Here is a 19,614-nt window from a genome sequence, read left to right as displayed (position 1 = left end):
CCACATCCAAGGAATTGCCAAAATTAGGGAGTACCATGGGAACCACATCCAAGGAATTGCTAAATGTAGGGAATAAATACCATGGAAAATCAAATCCAAGGAATTGCCAAATATAGGGAAAACCATGAAAAACCACATCCAAGGAATTGTGAAGGGCAGGGAATACCATGGAAAAATGACAACCCAGGAATTGCCAAAGGTAGGGAATACTATGGAAAACCAAATCCCAGGAATCTCCAAGGGCAGAGACACCATGGAAAAATCACATCCAAGGAATTGTAAAATGCAGGGAATGCCATGGAAGAAGCACATCCCAGGAATTGCCAAGGGCAGGGACACTATGGAGAATTACATCCAAGGAACTACCAAATATAGGGAAAATTGGAAAATCACATCCCAGGAACTGCCAAGTGGAAGGGACTCGGGAAATCCACACCCCAGGAATTGCCAAAAGTAGGGAATATGATGGAAAAGCCACATCCCAGGAATTGCCATGGGCAGGGAATACCATGGAAAACCAAATCCCAGGAATTACCAAGGGCAGGGACACTACTGAAAACCACATCCAAAGAATTTCCATGTTCAGGGAATACTGTGGAAAATCACATCCAAAGAATTGCCAAATGTAGGGAAAATCAAATCCAAGGAATTGCCAAATGTAGGGAATAACATGGAAAAACCACGGAAAAACCACATCCAAGGAACTGCCAGGTGGAATGGACACTATGGAAAGCCATATCCCAGGAATTCCATGTTCATTCCCAGCCACCATTCCAGGCTGGGCCACAGCCACGGGATCATTCCTGGATCATCCCTCGGTTTTCCAGCCCTTCCCGGGAGGAGTCACCTCAGGTGTCACCTCGGCAGCGGCTCCGCTCCCAGATCCTGGAATTTCCTCCTGGATCTGGGCAAGATTCCCTGGAAAAGGGAGCTCGGAGCCAGCGTGGAATGGGGGAGGAACCACTGGAGATGACTTTGGGAATGTTCCTCAGGGATGTGTCCGGGGATATCTCCGGGGAAGGAGATTCCACAGCCTGCACAGCCTGGACGTTCTTCCCGGGGAAAAATCATGGAATGGTTTGAGTGGGAAGGGACCTCAAATCCCAATCCCAATCCCATTCCAAGGCCAGGGACACCTCCATAGTCCCAGGGTGTTCCAACATTTCCCTGGACACTCCCAGGGATCCAGGAGCAGCCACGGCTTCCCTGGGAATTCCGGGACACGGCCGCCATCAAATTCCAGAGCTCGGGAACGAAGAGCCGGAATCCAAAGGGAGCCACCAGTAAGGACCAGTAAGGATCGACTCCCAGCATCCGGAATGACTTCCCTGGGATGGGGATGACGCTCCCGGTGTAGCCTGGCAACCCCCGGAGCCATTCCGGGCGCGCTCCATGGAATTAATCTCCAAGGAAAACACAAAGCCTCGCGCGAAAGCTCCCGGGGCCGTTGCCATAACAGCCCAAATCCCTGGAAAAACCTCATTCCATGCATTCCTTAGGGATGGATAAAGATCCCCCTGCTCCCAGTGCTGCTTCCCACGGCTGGGATGAGGGAGCAGATCCCAAAAAACCACCTGGAGCAGGAGGGTGCAAAGGCAGGAGTGGGAAGGGGGAGGGAATTGGAATCCTATGGAAGCAGGGATGGGAATTTCCATCCTCTGGTGTCCAGGAATGGGAATCTCCAATTTTTGGTATCTGTGATTGGGAATTTCTGTCCTCTGGAGCCAGAAATGGGAATTCCCATCTTTTTATGTCCAGGAATGGGATTATTTGTCCTATGGTATCCAGGGATGGGAATTTCCATCCTCTGGAGCCCAGGGATGGAAATCCCAAATTTTTGGTATCCAGGGTTGGGAATTCCCGTCTTTTGGCATCCAGGGATGGGAATTTCTGTCCTGTCATGTGCAGGGTTGGGAATCTCCATCCTCTGGAACCCAGGGATGGGAATCTCCAATTTTTGGTATCCGGGGATGGGAATTTTCATCTTTTTGTGTTCAGGGATGGGAATCATCATCCTTTGGTATCCAGGGTTGGGAATCTCCATCCTCTGGCACCAAGGATCGGCCCAGAATTCCCAGAGCAGCTGTGGCTTCCCCTGGATCCCTGGCAGTGCCCAAAGTCCGGCTGGAGCACCCTGGGATGGAGAGCCGTGTCCCTGCCCTTGGAATCTGGGAATCTCGAAGATCCTTCCCACCTAAACCATTCCAGGATTCCGTTCCTGAAGTCACTTGAACACCAGGACACTTCCCAGCATTCCCAATATTCCCAAATCCCTCCCACCCCTCCGAAACCAGCGGCTCCACCCTATGGAATTCTCTCCGGGATCCATGGCAGCTCCGCAGCCTCCGGAGCGTTTTTAACTCCGCTGCCGGAGCAGATGGCGCCGGCAGAAATCTTGGAAGTCTGACAGGAATCATCTTCCCTCCCCTTCCCCCCACTCCTTCCCATTTTCCTCCAAATATTCCTCCCATCCCGCTTTTTTTTTTTTTTTTTTTTTTTTTTTTTTTTTAATTTTTTTTTATTTCGCAGCAAGCCCGGGGTTAACCACCTTCATCCCGGGAATTTTTCCTGGAATCTTTTCGATCTTTTCTCACTTTCTTTTTTTTTTTTTTTTTTTTTTTGCCAGCGAGCAAGGGGTTAACCACTTCCATTCCAGGAATTTTTCCTGGAATCGTTTTGATCTTTCCTAATATTTTTTTTCCCCAGACAGCCAGGGGTTAGTCACCTTTATCCCAGGAATTTCTCCTGGAATCTTTTTTCCCATATTTTTTTCCAGGCAGCCGGGGGTTAACCACCTTCATCCCAGGAATTTTTCCAATTTTTCCTGGAATCTCTTTGATCTTTTCTCCCACTTTTTTATTTTTTTCCCCAGCCAGCCAGGGGTTAAACCACATTCATCCAGGGAGTTTTTCCTGGAATATTTTTGGCTTTTTTTTTTTTTTCCCTCCTTTTCCGCCCCCCCAGCCAGCCAGGGGTTAACCACCTTTATCCCGGGAATTTTCCTCCCCCGGGAATTTTTTCATCTTTCCTCCCTGGGAATCTGCAGTGCTGCTGGAATACTGCAAATGCCAGGGAGCATTTCTTCCCGAAAAAAAAAAACAACCAAAAAATCCCATCCGAGTTTTTTTCCTGCTTTTCCATCTCCTTCCCCGCCCGTGCGGGGATTTTTTTTTTTTCTCCTGGAATCAAGTGACTGCGCAGCTCCGGGCCGTGGGTGTGGAATGACAGCTCAAGGACTTCTAATTCCAGCCCCATTCCCACCCTCTCCGCCTCTTTCCCATCCCCGTTTTCCTGGAATTCCACGGGAATGGTTTCTTCCAGGAGCTGCTTTGGGTTTTGGGGTGGGTCCCCTCCATCCCAGGGATTGTCCCGCCTGATCTGGAGCTCCTGGATGGGATTTTTCCCTGGATTTTTTTATTTTTATTTTTTATTTTTTATTTTTTTTGTGTGGGGATGTGCTGTGGCAGCTGCAGCCATTCCTGCTCGGAGCAGGGATTCTCCCACTGGGATTTGGAGCTCTCGTGATGGAGATTCAAGGAATTTCGAGGTTTTAATCCCTTTTTTTTCCCCGGGGAGTTTGGCCATAACGGGAATTGCTGGGAAGGTCAGGGATAACCGGGATGTGCTGGGAATTCTCATGGGGGTAGGAGAACAGAATTCCCAAATTATGGAGGCTGGGAAAGAATTCCCAGGTCACCAATCCAAGCTGGGCCCGATCCCCACCAGAGCCCTGAGTGGAATTCCAGGAATTCCTTGGATTCCTCCAGGGATGGTGACTCCAAACCTCCCTGGGCAGCCCCAGCCAGGGCCTGAGCGCCCTTTCCATGGGAAAATTCCCAAAAATCCCAGCGGAGCCTCCCCTGGGCCAGCCTGAGGCGTTCCCTCTTTTCCCGGGGCTCATTCCCGGCAGCAGATCCCGCTTTTCCCGCTTTTCCCTGCACGGATCCCTGGCAGCCCCTGGGCCCTTCCCGAGGCTCTGCCACCATTCCATGGGCAGGGATTCCAGAATTCCCCAGTCCTGGCCTGCTTGGGGTTGGAAGGAGCTCCAAGCCCATCCACTTCCAACCCCTGGACACCTCTGGCTCTCCCAGGTTGCTCCAACCTTTCCTTGGACATTCCAGGGATCCAGGGGCAGCCACAGCTGCTCTGGCAATTCCAGCCCAGCCAGCAATTCCCAATTCCCCAGATCCCAGCCAGCCCTGCCCTCTGGCAGTGGGAGCCATTCCCTGTGTGCTGTCCCTCCTTGTCCCCAGTCCCTGTGCAGCTCTCCTGGAGCCCCTGCAGGCCCTGGAATGTTCTGGAAGCTCTTCCCTTCTCCAGGAGAACATTCCCAGTTTTCCCAGCCTGGCTGCAGCCCTTGGAGAATTCCATGGTTGCATTCCCAGTGGATGAGCCATCCTGGATAACGCCACCATTCCCACCCCACAGCCCTTTCCAAGCCATTCCTGCCCTTGAACAGCTCCTTTTCCAAAGCTGCTTCCCAAAAATTCCCACCCAGGAACTCTGGACACGCTTTGGGAATTCCCTGGATCCTCCTCATTCCAACGGATCCACTTCCAAGACCAAAAAATGGGATAAACCAGGATAAAAGTCTCGGTTCCCCTCTGGACAGCACAGGTTTGGGAATGCTGGGATTTCTCCATGGATCCATCCTCCACCTCCTACACTGGATCCCATTTTATCCCAGCTCTTCCAGAGCCTTGGGAACATCTTGGGAATTCTTGGCAGAGCAGCAGCTGCACCAACACAATCCCTGAAACCTCCAATTTCAATTTTTTTTTTTTTTTTTTTTTTTTTAGGATCAAGGATCCCCCACAGCCAGGTTTGGGATTGGTGGCACCACAAACCATTAGGGACAAAGTCCAGGACCCACCACAGATGGATTTTGGGATTGGGGCACCACAAACATTTTGGGATAAGCTCAAGGATCCACCACTGACAGTTTTGGGTTTGGAAACACCACAAACCTTTAGGGACAAGGTCCAGGACCCACCACAGATGGATTTTGGGATTGGTGGCACCAAAAACCTTCTGGAATGGGGTGAAGGAGCCACCACGGCTGGCTTTGGATTCAGTGGCACCAGAAATCTTTAGGGACAATGTCCAGGACCCCCCAGAGATGGTTTTGGGTTTGGAGACTCCATAAATATTTCGGGATAAGCTCAAGGATCCCCCACAGACATTCTGGGTTTGGCAGCACCAAGAACCTTCTGGGATGGGGTCAAGGACTTCCCACAGATGGATTTTGGGATTGGTGGCACCATCAATCCTTGGGAACAGAATCAAGAACCCCCCCAGAGATGGTTTTGGGTTTGGAGACTCCATAAATAATTCGGGATAAGCTCAAGGATCCCCCACATCCAGGGGCCTCCTCCAGACCTCGTCCTGCTCCTCTCCTAAGCCCCAGCTCTGGCATTCCCGGTTCCAGAGGTGCCATTCCCGCCGGGAATGCCCAGTGCTGCTGCTGGGGGTGGCAGAGCCGCCCAGCCCTCGGCACAGCCCATCCGGGAATTCCTGGAATTCTTTCCCAAAATTCTCTCCTGGAATTCTCCAATCCCACCTTCCGCTCCGAGCAGGACCAGGAATCCCTCCAAGCCAGAATTCCATGGAATCCTCCAAAATCCAAGAGCTGGAGAGACCCGGGAAGGGCCGAGCCTTTCCCGCCCACTCCACACCCCACAGGGCCCCGCCCTCCTCATTCCCAAGGGATTCTCCCGGGTTTTTCCTCACCTACAGACTTGGTCCGTGGGATTCCCTTCCGGAGGGACACGTGGGGCTTCTCCGTTCCCGCCAGGACCCCGGAATGCGCCATTCCCTGGCGCTCAAACAGGGACTGGAAGGGAAAAACAGGGAATTCCCGGTTTGGATTTGGCCGGAAGGACCCGACATTCCCACTTGAATTTCCAACTGAAACGGGAGCTCTTCCCGCCCTCCTCGCCTCCACCTTCCTGCTGCTCCACCCAGTGCAATTCCAAACTTTTGGGATCATTCCCTGGCTCCTATCCCATCTCCTTGCCCGCTCCAGGCGGGAATCTTGTGAGGACGGCTCTGGGAATTCCTATCCCGCTTTTCCCGGAGCTGCCTCCCACCCGCAGCATTCCCGGCACAATCCCAAGCTCCTTCCTCCTCCTCCTCCTCCTCCTCCTCCCTCCGCGCTTCCCCTCGGAGGCAGCACTTGGATTCCAGCAGAATTCCAGCCCAGCTCTCCAGGCTCCTCCAGAGCTGCTCTTCCAGCATTCCCTGGGAAATCCCTGCGGATTCCCAGGCCCGGATGAGGATCCCGGGGAGCTGGGGGAGCACTGGGGATTGGGGTGTCCCGGGCTCCACATTCCTGGGAATTCCACTCCTGAACCAGCTCCCCTTGACACCACATTCCCTTCCCATCCTTCTCCATGGGCTCCCATCCCTCTCCTTCCATTCCCGTGGAATTCCACTCCCCAGTGCCTCTCATCCCTCTCCATGTCCTGCCATCCCATTCCTCCATCCCATTCCCACATTCCCAGGGAATTCCCGCAGGATCACACTGATCTCTGCCGGGGTGATCCCATATTCCCATATTCCCATTCCCACATTCCCCCATTCCCAGGGAATTCCCGCAGGCTCACACTGATCTCTGCCGGGGTGATCCTGTGGATCCCATATTCCCATTCCCACATTCCCCCATTCCCAGGGAATTCCCGCAGGCTCACACTGATCTCTGCCGGGGTGATCCTGTGGATCCCATATTCCCATTCCCACATTCCCCCATTCCCAGGGAATTCCCGCAGGCTCACACTGATCTCTGCCGGGGTGATCCTGTGGATCCCATTTCTCATTTCCCATATTCCCATTCCCACATTCCCCCATTCCCAGGGAATTCCCGCAGGCTCACACTGATCTCTGCCGGGGTGATTCTCCGGCTCGTCGGGCGCTGTTTCACCGTCGCCGCTCTCGAATCGGCCTCCACCAGCTCCGCCCTCAGCGCCGGCTCCGCCGCCGCCAGGATCTCATCCAGCTTCTCTGGAATCCAAGGAAAACCGGCCCCGGGGTCAGCCCGGCCCGCCGGGATCGCTCCCTGCCCACAGCTCATCCCGGAGAAGGAATTTCCATGGATTTGGGGGGGGGCTGATCCCACTCAGCCGGGCGATTCCATGGGTGCTGCCCCGCCCACACTCCAAGGAATTCTCTGACACCAAACAGCGAATTCTTCCCGGATTTTGGGTACTCGGGATGAGCCGGGTCCTGCCGGGAGGGTGGGAGATCCAGGGAATCCCAGGACACGGAGATGTCCGCGGGATCCACAAAGCTCCGGCACGTCCTGCCCGGATTCTTCCCTGTCCTACCCCCGCTGGATCCCACAGGAGGAGCCGATCCCACATTCCCAGCTCCGTGCTGGAACAGGGAATGGGAACCACCGCGACAGAAAATCCAGGACCGGAAAATCCCAGGATGGGTTGGGTGGGGAGGGACCTTCAATCCCGTCAAGATCCAACCCTTCCACTGAAAAATTCCCGGTTTTTCTCTGGCCCTCATGCGACATTCCCGGCATTCCTCAGAGTGAGAACAGTGGAATAATCCACATAGATCCTCCAGGAATATCGGGATAAACTGCATGGATTCACCAGGAATATCAGGATAAACTGCATGGATCCGTCAGGAACAGCGGGATAAACTGCATGAGCCTGCCAGGAATATTGGGATAAACTTCCTGCCACTGCCAGGAATAATGGGATAAACTCCCTGGATTTGTCAGGAGAGGCTTTGGCTATTTGGGATAAAGCCGGACACCGTCATTCCCGAGGATCCCACATGGGACATTCCCGTGGGGAAAATCCGGAGCAGGGATCACACCTGGGAATGGCAGGGTTGGAATTCTGGGATAAATTCCGTTCTCTGCAATTCCTGGCATTTCAATTTCTACCGGAGCAGCTCCGGGTCACCGGAGCCGATCCCAAATTCCCAAATTCCGGCTGAATTCCCTGAGACGCTGCCGGGACAGCGACCCTCGGGATGCTGGGATTTCCCCCCGGTTTGGATCCTGCTGGATCCCAGCGGGAGCTGGAAGGAAGGGGCAGAATCCCGGGAATTTCAGTTTCACTCACCCCCTTTCCTTCTCCGCATGGAGGCTTGGAATGGGAAACAAAACACAAAATCAACGGCGTGGAACAATTCCCGCTCCCATTCCCGGCTCTTCCCACAATTCCCGGCCTCTGGCATGCAGGATCCGGCCTGGGATGTGGGATTTGAGCAGGGAACCTTGGAATTCCGACACTGGGATCGTCCCTCTGAGCCGGGATTTGGGATTTATCCCAGCTCTAGGCTGGGATCATCCCCGGCTCTCCTCATGGATCCATGGATCCAGGGAAGCTGGAGCGGGGTTGGAATTCCATGCCATGGAAAAACTCTGGAAAAGCTCCCAAGGGCAATTCCCTGCATCCATGGATTTTGGCACAGGAGCGTCCTGCTGCTCCAGGGGGATGGGAATGGCAGGGAAAGGGTCGGGAAGGGCACGGGGGGTGGTCGGGATCCATGGAAAACGGGGCGGGAAGCACCCGGCAGAGTTTCTTTGGGAATGTCCCTTTCCCTGGCCGTTCCTCGGGAAGCAGAGCGGCTCCAAACCCAATCCTGGGAATGCTGATCCACAGGAAAACCCGGAGTGAAGGACGGGAAGAGAACGGATCTCCTGTTTTCCCTGGAATGGCCTCAGCCCATTCTTTGATCCATGGGAATGAGCACTACAATTCCCAGGAAAAAACACAGGAATTGCCTCCAGATCCTCCTCCCGGGATTGCTGCTCCCAATCCCTCTCCAGGCAAACTGGGAATTGCTGGGAGGGTGGAAGGAGGAATCCGAGGATCCGGGATGGGGAAAAAGTGGGAAAAAGGAGCGGGTCTGGTTTGCTTCCAAGAATTCCCAGAAAAAACAAAGAGCCTTTGGATTGGGAATAACGGTCTGGAAGCACAGGGAATCAAGGGTGGGAATTTCAGGGTGGGAATCCAGGCAGAGGCTCAGGATAAAATAAATCCCGGCTGATCCAATCCGGGAATGTTGGGATCTGCAGGGTCTGGCTCCGAGGAGGAGCTCAGGGAGCAAGGAAAGGTTTGGAAAACTGGGAAGGGCATGGAAAACCAGGAGGGATATGGAAAACCAGAAGGAATGGAAAACCAGGAAGGGGATTGAAAAAACAGGGAGAACATGGAAAAGGGGAAGTTTGGAAAACAGGGAGGATATGGAAAAGCAGTAAGGGCATGGAAAAGCCAGGGAGAACCGGGAAAACCATGGAGAGCATGGAAAACTAAGGAAAACGTGGGGAAACATGGAAAAACATGGAAAACCAGGGGGAATGCGGGATCCTGCTGAGGCTCCAGGCTGCCAGACCGCCACATTCCCACATGGAAAATCCCAAATTCCCGTGGGAGCCAGGGCGGGAGGCAGCACCAACAGCCTCGGAGCCGGCCCTGATGCCAGGGACGCTCCAAAGATTTCCCGGGAATTGGGATCCCTCCACGGCCACGTGGGAACTCTGGGAAAAGGGAAAGGATGGGGAGGGATCAGCTCCCACCCCGCCAAGGGGTCCTGGGGACATCCCAGGTGGCCACGAGGGCGGGGAAAAACGAGGAATTCTGGCAGCGGGAAGGAGGGAAGGGTGGGAGTGGAGAGGATTTCAGGGAATCTGGGAATATGGGATGGGAAAGCAGCAGGAAAAGTGGGAGTGGCAGCGGGATGGGGGGGACGGAGCAGTCCTGGAGAACTCCTGGAAATCTCCTGGAATTCCCCCGGAGCTCACCTGGAGCTCTCCTGGAATTCTCCTGGAGCTCTCTTGGAATTCCAGAGCTCTCCTGGAATTCTCCTGGAGCCCTCCTGGAATTCCAGAGCTCTCCTGGAGCTCACCTGGAGCTCTCCTGGAATTCTCCTGGAGCTCTCCTGGAATTCCAGAGCTCTCCCGGAGCTCACCTGGAGCTCTCCTGGCAGAGTTTGGGATCTGCCCGGAGACGGGAAATAAAAACCTGGGACTGCCGGGTGTGGGAGAGGAGGGAGAGGAGCAGAGAGAGGAAACGGGTGAGGAAAGAGGAGCGGGGAGAAAAGCGGGATAAGGAAGGCGAGGAGAGGATCGGGAGCAGGGAGAGGAGCAGGGAGAGGAGTAGGAGCAGGAACAGAGAGAGGAGCAGGAAAAGAGAGATTATCAGGAACAGGGAGAGGAACAGGGAAATGAGCAGGGAGAGGATCGGGAAAAGGTTCAGGAGCAGGGAAAGGAGCAGGGAAAGGAGCAGGAGAAGAGGGGATCAGGAAAAGGAGAAGGAGCAGGGAGAGATCAGGCAGAGGATGAGGATCAGGGAGAGGAGTAGGAGGAACAGGGAGAGGAACAGGAAAATAATCAGGAGCAGGGAAAGGAACATGGAACAGAGCAGGAATAGGGAATGGAACAGCGAAAGGAGCTGGGAATGGAGAAGGGAAAGGAACAGGGAAAGGAGCGGGGATGGAACAAGGAATGGAGCTGGGAAAGGAGCGGGGATGGAACAGGGAATGGAACAAGGAATGGAGCTGGGAAAGGAACAGGGAATGGAGCTGGGAGTTGGGAATGGAGAAGGAAAGGAGCAGGGAAAAGCGCAGGATGCCCAAGGCCAGGGCACATCAACCCCTCCACACCCACCCGGAGACTCCCAACATCCTTCCCACGCCCACCTCCGCCGGGAAGGGCCCCCGGAGCCTGGATATCCCTGTGGATACCCCTGTGGATACCCCTGTGGATACCCCTGTGGATATCCCTGTGGATACCCCTGTGGATATCCCTGTGGATACCCATCAGAGAGGGAATCCTGCTGCCCCCCTCCCCGAGCCTCCCACACCCCCCACCACCACGGGCCCACGGCGCGCATGCAAAGAGCCGGAAAAAACCGCTGGAAAACCGCTGGAAAACCGCTGGAAAACCGCTGGAAAGCGGCTCCCGAGCACCAGCCCGGATTCCCGAGGGATCCCATCCCGCCGCCGGCCTTACCCAGCTCCTCCAGCTCGGCCGTCATGGATTTGGAGCGCAGCGTGAGGGTGGTGCTGGGAGCTCTCTTGGGAGGCGGCGGAGCTGCAAGGAACAGAGAGGGCATCTTGCACCTCTTCTCCCGGAATTTGCGCGGCGTGGCCAGGTGCAGGTGCCACTTCTTCTCCACAGCCTGGATCTCCTCGTATTCCCGGGACGAGGAGTCGCACTGCTGCAGGATCTTATTGAGGCTGCGCGTGGACGCGAACTTCTTCATGATTCCCGCCGGGAATGTGCCCACGGGGCCTTTTTTTTTTTTTTTTTTTTTTTTTTGGGGGGGGGAATGCCTCTGGGGATTTTGCCTCCGGGAATGTTGGCGGCCTCTCCTCCTCCCCCCGCCCGCCCAACTCAGCGCAGAGTCCGAGGCATGGCCCCGGAGAGGCGGGGATGGCTCGCAGGGATTCAGGGATGGAGGCAGGGAAAAGCGGGAACGTGTCCAGCCGGAGCTCGGGCTCCTCTTCCCACCTCGGCGCAGCCCCCGGAGCTCTTCAGCCCACCCCACCCTCCTCTTCCTCTTCCTCCTCCTCCTCCTCCTGGCCGTGGATCCCAACCCTATGGAAGCGTCCGGCCTGGAGCTGCCCAAGGACACATGGCCCGGGATGATCCCAAAAGCTCCCGATCCCGCATTCCCTGAGCACCACCCCCCCCCCCCCCCCCCCACTTTCCCTGGAGCGGCGAGGATGAGTGGAAAGCTCTTCCTCTTCCTCCTCCTCCTCCTCCTCGCTGCTCCTCGCTGACAATGCTGGAATAACGCTCCAGGATTGCCATGGCAACCGCAGCTCCAAGGATCCCTGTGCCTGCGGCAGGGATCCAGCGGGGCGGATTCAGCCCCAGCCGGGCCCACACAGGCGCTGTCACCGGGGTGGGGGGGACACGGCACGGGCCCCCCACCCTCCCCCCACCCTCCCCCCGCTTCCTTCCCGGTCCCTCAGCGCCCCTCGGATCCCTTGGAAAAGCGGCCGCGCGGATCCGGAGGATCGGGATGAGGAAAAGCAGCCGGGAAGGGAGCGCCGGGAAGCGCCGAGGGGCAGCGGCTCACCCCGGGCTGGAGCGGCCCCGCCGGGGCTCCCCGCGCTGATTCCCGGCTGAATTCCCGAGGATTATTCCCGGCTGAATTCCCGGCTGAATTCCCGAGGCTGCCAGCCGTTCCCACGGCTCGTGCCTTTGTGCCGTGACAGGATAATTGGAGCTCCTCGTGCCAGCAGCGCTCCCTCCTTCCCTCCCTTCCCTCCCTTCCCTCCTTCCCTCCCCCGAGCCCCGCGTGCTGCGCTGGGAGCGGCCCCGATCCCGGCCCCCCTTCATTCCCTGCTCCCATCCCCCTGCTCCATCCCTGCTCCCATCCCCCTGACTCCATTCTCTACTCCAATCCCCCTGCTCCCATCCCCCCGATTCCATTCTCTACTCCAATCCCCCGGATTCCATCCCTGATTCCATCCCCCTGATTCCATTTCTACTCCAATCCCCCTACTCCAATCCCCCTGTTCCCATCCCTCTGCTCCCATCCCCCTGACTCCATTCCTACTCCAATCCCCTTGATTCCATCCCCTTGACTCCATTCTCTACTCCAATCTCCCGGATTCCATCCCTGCTCCCATCCCTGATTCCATTCTCTACTCCAGTCCCTGATTCCATCCCCTGCCCCATCCCTGTTCCCATCCCCCTGCTTCTATCCCTGTTCCAATCTCCTGTTTCCATTCCTGTTTCCATCCATCCCTTGCTCCCATCCCTCTGCTTCCATCCCAGCTCCCATTCCATTTCCATCTCCTGCTTCCATCCCCTGCTCCAATCCCTCTGCTTCCATTCCCTTGCTCCTATTCCCTGCTCCTGTCCCCCCATTTCCATCCTCTCCTCCATTCCCTGCTCCAATCCCTACTCTTGTCTCTCCCATTCCCATCCTCACTCTCCCATTCCCTGCTCCCATTCCCATTTTCATCCCTTCACTTCCATTCCCTGCTCTCACCTCTCTGCTCCCATCCCAGTGTTTCCATTCCCTGTTTCCATCCCCCTGCTCCCATCCGTCCATCCCAAAGCAATTCCCAAAAAACCATCACAACTCCAGGAATTCCAGCTCTTGGGAATCCAAGCCATTCCCAAAAACATCACAACTCCACAAATTCCAGAGCTTCGGAATTGAAGCCATTCCCAAAAATAGCACAACTCCAGGAACTCCAGATCTTGGGAGTCCAAGCAATTTCCCCCAAATACCAGAAAGTCAGGATTTCCAGACCTTGGGAATTGAAGTGATTCCCAAAAAACCACCACAACTCCAAGAATTCCAGACGCTGGGAATCCAAACAATTCCCAAAAAGCACCACAACTCCAGGAATTCCAGACCTTGGGAATTGAAATGATTCCCCAAAACCACCACGACTCTGCAGATGTGGTTGGGACCTTCCTGAGCTTCCCTGTCCACCTCCCACATTCCCAAAAATCAGCGCATTCCAGAAACAGGAACACCCCAAAAATTGGGCATATCCCAAAATTGGCGCTTCCCAAAAATTGGCACATCCCATAAACCAGCATGTCCCCCCCAAAAATGGGCATATCCCAAAAAATGATGCATCCCAAAAATCAACGTATGGCAAAAAATCAACACATCCCTAAAATCAACACATCCCAAAAATCAGCCCATCCCTAAACAGGCACATCCCAAAAATCAGCCCATCCAGAATTGGTGCATCCCAAAACCTGATGCATCCCAAAAATGGAAACATCCCAAAAATTGGTGCATCCCAAAAATCAGCACATCCCAAAAAACGATGCACCACTAAAATGGGCATATCCCAAAGTGGGCAAATCCCAAAATGGGTGCATCCCAAAAATCCATGCATCCCAAAAAAGCAATGCATCCCAAAATGGGCAAATCCCAAAATTTTCGCATCCCAAAAAATCCATGCATCCAAAATGGGCAAATCCCAAAAATCTGCACATCCCAAAAAACCAGTACATTCAAAAAAATGAGCACATCCCAAAAATCAATACATCCCAAAAAATCAGCACATCCAAAATCATGCATCCCAAAACCTGATACATGCCAAAAAAAATGGACATATCCCAAAAAATGGACATATCCCAAAAAATGGACATATCCCAGAAATCATTGCGTCCCAAAAATCATCACATCCCAAAAACCAGCACAGCCCAACATCAACACATCCCAAAAAACTGGCACATCCCCAAAAAGCAAGCATCCCAAAAACTGGCACATTCCAAAAAATGGACATATCCCAAAAAAATCAATGCATCCCAAACACTGAAACATCCCAAAAATCTGTGTATCCTCAAAACCAGCACATCCCAAGAGCTGCTGCATCCCAAAAAATTCACACATCCCAAAAAATCGTTGCATCCCGAAAAAATAACACATCCCATAAACCAGTGCATCCCAAAGACCAATGCAACCCATAAATGGAAATATCCCAAAAATCAGCACATCCCAACATCAAGATGTCCCAAAAAACCAGCACATCCCAAAAAATGGACATATCCCAAAAATTGAAACATCCCAAAAATCATTGCATCCCAAAAATGATTGCATCCCAAAAACCAGCACATCCCAAACACTGGTGGGACTCAAAAATGGAAACATCCCAAAAAACTGGACTTATCCCAAAAAAATCAATGCATCCCAAAAAATAGGCACATCCCAAACACCAGCACATCCCAAAAATCATTGCATCCCAAAAATGGAAACATCCCAAAAAATGGAAACATCTCAGAAAATGGACACGTCCCAAAAATTGTCACATCCCAACATCGACACATCCCAAAAATCCGGCGCATCCCAAAAAAGGAAAGGTGCATCCCATAAACTGGCACATCCCAAAAATTGGGCACATCCCAAAAATCATTGCATCCCAAAAAATGGATGTATCCCAAAAAATGGATATATCCCAAAAATCGTCACATCCTAACATCGACACATCCCAAAAACCTGGCACATCCCTAAAAAGGAAACGTGCATCCCATAAACTGATGTATCCCAAAAAAGGAAATGTGCATTCCATAAACTGTTGCATCCCAAAAAATGGACACATCCCAAAAATCATTGCATCCCCAAAATGCACACATCCCAAAAATGGACATATCCTAAAAATCATCACATCCTAACATCGACACATCCCAATATCAACACATCCCATAAACTGGCGCATCCCAAAAAATGGACACATCCCAAGCACCAGCACATCCCAAAAATCATCGCGTCCCAACATTGACACATCCCAAAAACCCGGCACATCCCAAAAGAGGAAACGTGCATCCCATAAACCCGGCACATCCCAAAAAAGGAAACGTGCATCCCATAAACTGGCACATCCCAAAAAAGGAAACGTGCATCCCATAAACTGGTACATCCCAAAAAAGGAAATGTGCATCCCATAAACTGGTACATCCCAAAAAAGGAAACGTGCATCCCATAAACTGGTACATCCCAAAAAAGGAAATGTGCATCCCATAAACTGGCGCATCCCAAAAAATTGACACATCCCAAAAATCATCGCATCCCAACATGGACACATCCCCAAAACCCCGGAATTTTCCACCCCCGCTGCTCCTCTCCCACGTCCCCTCCCAGCCCCTTCATCCTCAGCCCCGAATTCCCAGAATTCCAAGAATTCCCAGAATTCCCGGGGTTCCCAGAATTCCTACCCTTCTTGCGGCCGCCCTCCTCGGCCTCGGGTTTGCGGCTGACGGACACGACTTTCATCAGGAGGTGATTCCCGCCCTGCCGGATCAGCGCCACCACCTGCTTGTGCCCCACCTTCACCACGTTCACGCCGTTCACCTGCGCCCCCAAAATCCCAGAAAACATGGATCAGAATTCCCGGCACCGGGATAAAAAAAAACCAACCTAAAAAACCCAAAAACCCCAACAACAACAACAACAAAAACGCAAAAAACAAACAAAAACCCCAACAAGAAATGGGAGAAATCCGTAAAAAATTTAAACTTTTCCCGTTTTTTCGCAGCGGTTGGGAATCACCGCCCGGTGGTGGCGAGGAGGATGATGGGAATCTGCGTTTCCAACCTCAAAAAAATGGGATTTTTCCCGTTTTTTTTTTGGAGTTTCTGGTCAGCCCTGGAAATGTTCGGAATTCTTGGATTTCTGCTCTCTGGGAATTTGGCTGGAATGGTGATGGGTTTGGAGAGGTGGGAAAGGGCCAGGCTGGGATCATGGGGAGGATTTTGGAGAATCCCAAATTCCCTGGAATGGGAATCCCAACATTTCTGCTCTTTTCTCTGGGTGGAGGTTGATCCCAAAATTCCCGGAGTTCTTCCCAATGTTCCATGTCCATCCCATGGATCTGTCCCAAGGGACAGCCCTGAGCCCATTCTGACTCCTTGGCTCCCAAATTTCTGGGAGAATTCCCTTTTTCCCAAGGGAATTCCCAAGCCTGGAACCTTCATTCCCTGCTGGAATGGGAAATTCCCAAGGTTCTCCTGTCAGTCATTCCCGGGTTGGGAATGAAATCCCGGAATCCCTGAGGTTGGAAATCCCACCAGGAGCATTCCCAGCATTCCCAGCTCTGCCATTCCCACCCCTGATCCATGGATTTGAAATCCCTCGGGAATGGGGATTCAGCTCAGCCCATTCCAATCCTTCCCAGACTTTTCCAGGAAGGATTTTTCCCAAATATTCCATTCCTGCATCAGCTTGAGGCCATTCCCTCTCACCCTTTTCCCTGGATCAGGATCTGATCCCACTTGGATCCAGCCAGGGAATTGTTGGGAATTGTCTCTCAGTCCTAATTCCATCGATTTCCAACCAAATCCCTCAGTTTTGAAGGAATTCCAAAGCTCCAACAAAACCCTCAGGATAACCTGAGCCCGATCTCTGCTTCCACAGAATTCCTTGGGATTTGAATCCCGGAATTCTTTGTGCTCCCAACTCATCCCTGCCTCGATTTCCCTCCCTCTGGAAAACTGGGAGAGCCCAATCCTCATCCCGAGCCTCGGGAATTCCAGCATTCCCAGACCCCCCTCCCGGAGACCTTCGGGATCCGCTCTCCCAGCCCGGTAATTTGGGAATGGATATTTTTAGGAATTCCTCTCTCCTTGGTTACTGGGAAACTTCGTGTTCCGGAGAAATCCGAGCTCCGGATTCGTTCCCAACTCGGAGCAGAACATTCCAGCTTTTTTTTTTTTTTTTTTTTCCCCGCACCAGAATATCCCAAATTTTGAGCATTTCCATAAAAAAAAAAAAAAAATTGGGAGCTGGATCAGCCTCTTCCCTTCTTTTTTTTTTTTTTTTTTAATATTTAATTTTCTTCCCCCCCAGCTCCCAAATTCCCAATGATCCGAAATCCCGGCCTTTGATATTTCCTCGGATCCTTTTTATCAACCTCCCACACTCCGGAGCCGGAATTATCCGCATTTCCTGCTTTTTTTACTTCCTGACCTTTCCAGCAGGGAGAGGATCTGGGAATGGTTCAGCTCTCCCTCATTCCCACAATTCCAGAGGGGGAATTTTTTTGTCCCGGAGAATTTCCCCCCCCCCACCACCCCACCCTGGATTTTTGGGCTCTGTGTCCTTTAAAAAAATCTTGGAATTTTGTCCATTGGGATCATGGAATGGTTGGGATTGGATCGTCCCATTCCCATCCCTGCCCAGAGTAGGATTTTTCCTCATTCCCAAAGAAAATCATGGAATTCTTGAGGTTGGAAAAGCCCTCAGAGACCACCACTAATGCACATTCCCAAATCTGGGATTTTTTTAACATTCCCAAGGATTTGACTCCACCCCTTCCAAAGTTTCCCGACCCTTTCCATGGAGCAGCATTCCCGAATATCCCATGGAAACCTCCCCAGGGTGTGCTGGGATCCTGCCTGGATCCATCATTCCCATTTTTTTCCTTAAAAAAACCTCTGAACAACAATAAAATCCGGCCCTAAATCCTGGAAATATCCACGGATTTCCAGCCATGTCCGTAGCCCAAATCCTGGGAATTCCCAGCCAGATCCTCAAGGAATCATGGAATTCTCATGGAAATGGTCAAAGTTCTCCATTTCCAAGGCTCCTCATGGAAAAAAATCCCAGGATTTAAAACCTGCCAGGATGGGGGGAGACAAAATGCTGGAAATTCTGGATTTTCCTTGGGAATTCTGGTGGGATTTTCCCAGTCCCAACCAGGCAATTCCCGAGCCTGGCACTGGGAATTTCCTCATGGAGCCATCCCTGGAATGTGGCTCGTGGGATGATGGAATTGCTGAGGTTGGAATCAAATCCCAGAATTCCCAGCTCTGCCAGGATCCAGGTCCTCCAAATCCACTGGGATTTGAAGCCCTCCAGGAGGAATTTTCCTGATTTCCAGCCTCAACTGCGGCTGTTCCAGAGGCAGATCCCGATTTCCCAGGAGGAATTCCTGCCCAGTTCCTTCCTGAAGGGAATTCAGGGCTGGAATTGGCACCGAGGGCAGCTCGGGGGAGCTCCAGGAGCGACCCAATTCCCAAAGGGAATGTGGAGAATTCCAGATCCTCCTGCTCCACACCTGGAGAATTCCAGATCCTTCTGATCCAAATCCAGAAACTTTCAGAAGATCCATGACTTGAGGGAATCTGGATCCCTCTGGATCCAAATCTGGAGAATTCCAGACCCTCCTGATCCACTCCTGGAAAACTCCTGGAAGCTCCCGATCCACACATGGGGACTCTGGATCCCTCTGGATCCACACCTGGGGGACTCCTGGGAGCTTGGAATCAGCAGGAATTTTTCCCTGGAAAAGGGCGGCCAGGCCCAGGGAGGTTTGGAGTCGCCATCCCTGGAGGTGTCCCAGGAATTCCTGGAATTCCACTCCATGCTCTGGGCTGGGGATCTGGCCCAGCTTGGACTCGGTGCCCTTGGAATTCCTTTCCAAGCTCCGGGATCCTGGGATTTGGAGGAGAAGCACGTGGGAACAGCTCCGGGATTTTGGGAAGCAGAGCAGGGACATTCCCGGTGTCACACTGGCCCCAAAAGGAAGTTCAGGGAATATGCGAGGCTGGAGCTGGGAAATTATCCATGGAAAAGGGGGAGAGGAGGAAAATCCGGAAATTGGATTCCACGGACAAAATGAGGCAAAGGGACAATTCCCAGTGGGGATGGAGAGCTCAGGGAATTCCCAAATCAGTTCCTGAATTCCCTGGAACGAATCCAGAGGAGGCCCTGGAGCTGCTCCAAGGCTGGAGCCCCTCTGGAACCAGGCTGGGAAAACTGGGAATGTTCTCCTGGAGAAGGGAAGGATCCAGGGAGAGCTTCCAGAACATTCCAGGGATTAAAGGGGCTCCAGGAGAGCTGGAATTTGGGAAAGGCGTGGAGGGACAGGACACAGGGAATGGCTTCCACTGGGAAAGGGGAGTTTGGGGTGGGAATTTGGGAAGGAATTCCTGGCTGGGCTGGAATTCTCAGAGCAGCTGTGGCTGCCCCTGGATCCCTGGAATGTCCAAGGAAGGATTGGAGCAGCCTGGGATGCTGGGAAGTGTCCTTGGAATGATCTTTGAGGTCTCTTCCCACCCAAACCATTCCAGGATTCCACCTGGGATAAATCTCTGGCACGTGCTTTGGGTGGGAATCTGATCCCAGCCATTCCCTGTCCTGTCCCTCCACGCCTTTCCCAAATTCCAGC

General features: G+C 53.0%; 1 protein-coding gene across 1 annotated transcript in view; it reads right to left on the bottom strand.

The window, feature by feature from the left end:
* The window catches only part of SHANK3 (SH3 and multiple ankyrin repeat domains 3), a 95,641-nt gene that overhangs the window by 18,639 nt on the left and 57,388 nt on the right, over positions 1-19,614 (bottom strand). Inside the window, exons 16-19 of the mRNA XM_088166128.1 lie at positions 15,662-15,797; positions 10,976-11,056; positions 6,872-6,999; positions 5,731-5,833 (exon numbers count right to left, since the gene is read on the bottom strand). Coding sequence (XP_088022254.1) covers positions 5,731-5,833; positions 6,872-6,999; positions 10,976-11,056; positions 15,662-15,797 — 448 coding nt within the window. The remainder of the gene's footprint in view (positions 1-5,730; positions 5,834-6,871; positions 7,000-10,975; positions 11,057-15,661; positions 15,798-19,614) is intronic.

This window comes from Sturnus vulgaris, chromosome 5, assembly GCF_052056855.1.
Source record: "Sturnus vulgaris isolate bStuVul1 chromosome 5, bStuVul1.hap1, whole genome shotgun sequence".
NCBI classification, from domain to species: Eukaryota; Metazoa; Chordata; class Aves; order Passeriformes; family Sturnidae; genus Sturnus; species Sturnus vulgaris.
Note: the sequence above shows the minus strand (reverse complement) of the source record. Positions and strands in the feature narration are given on the sequence as shown.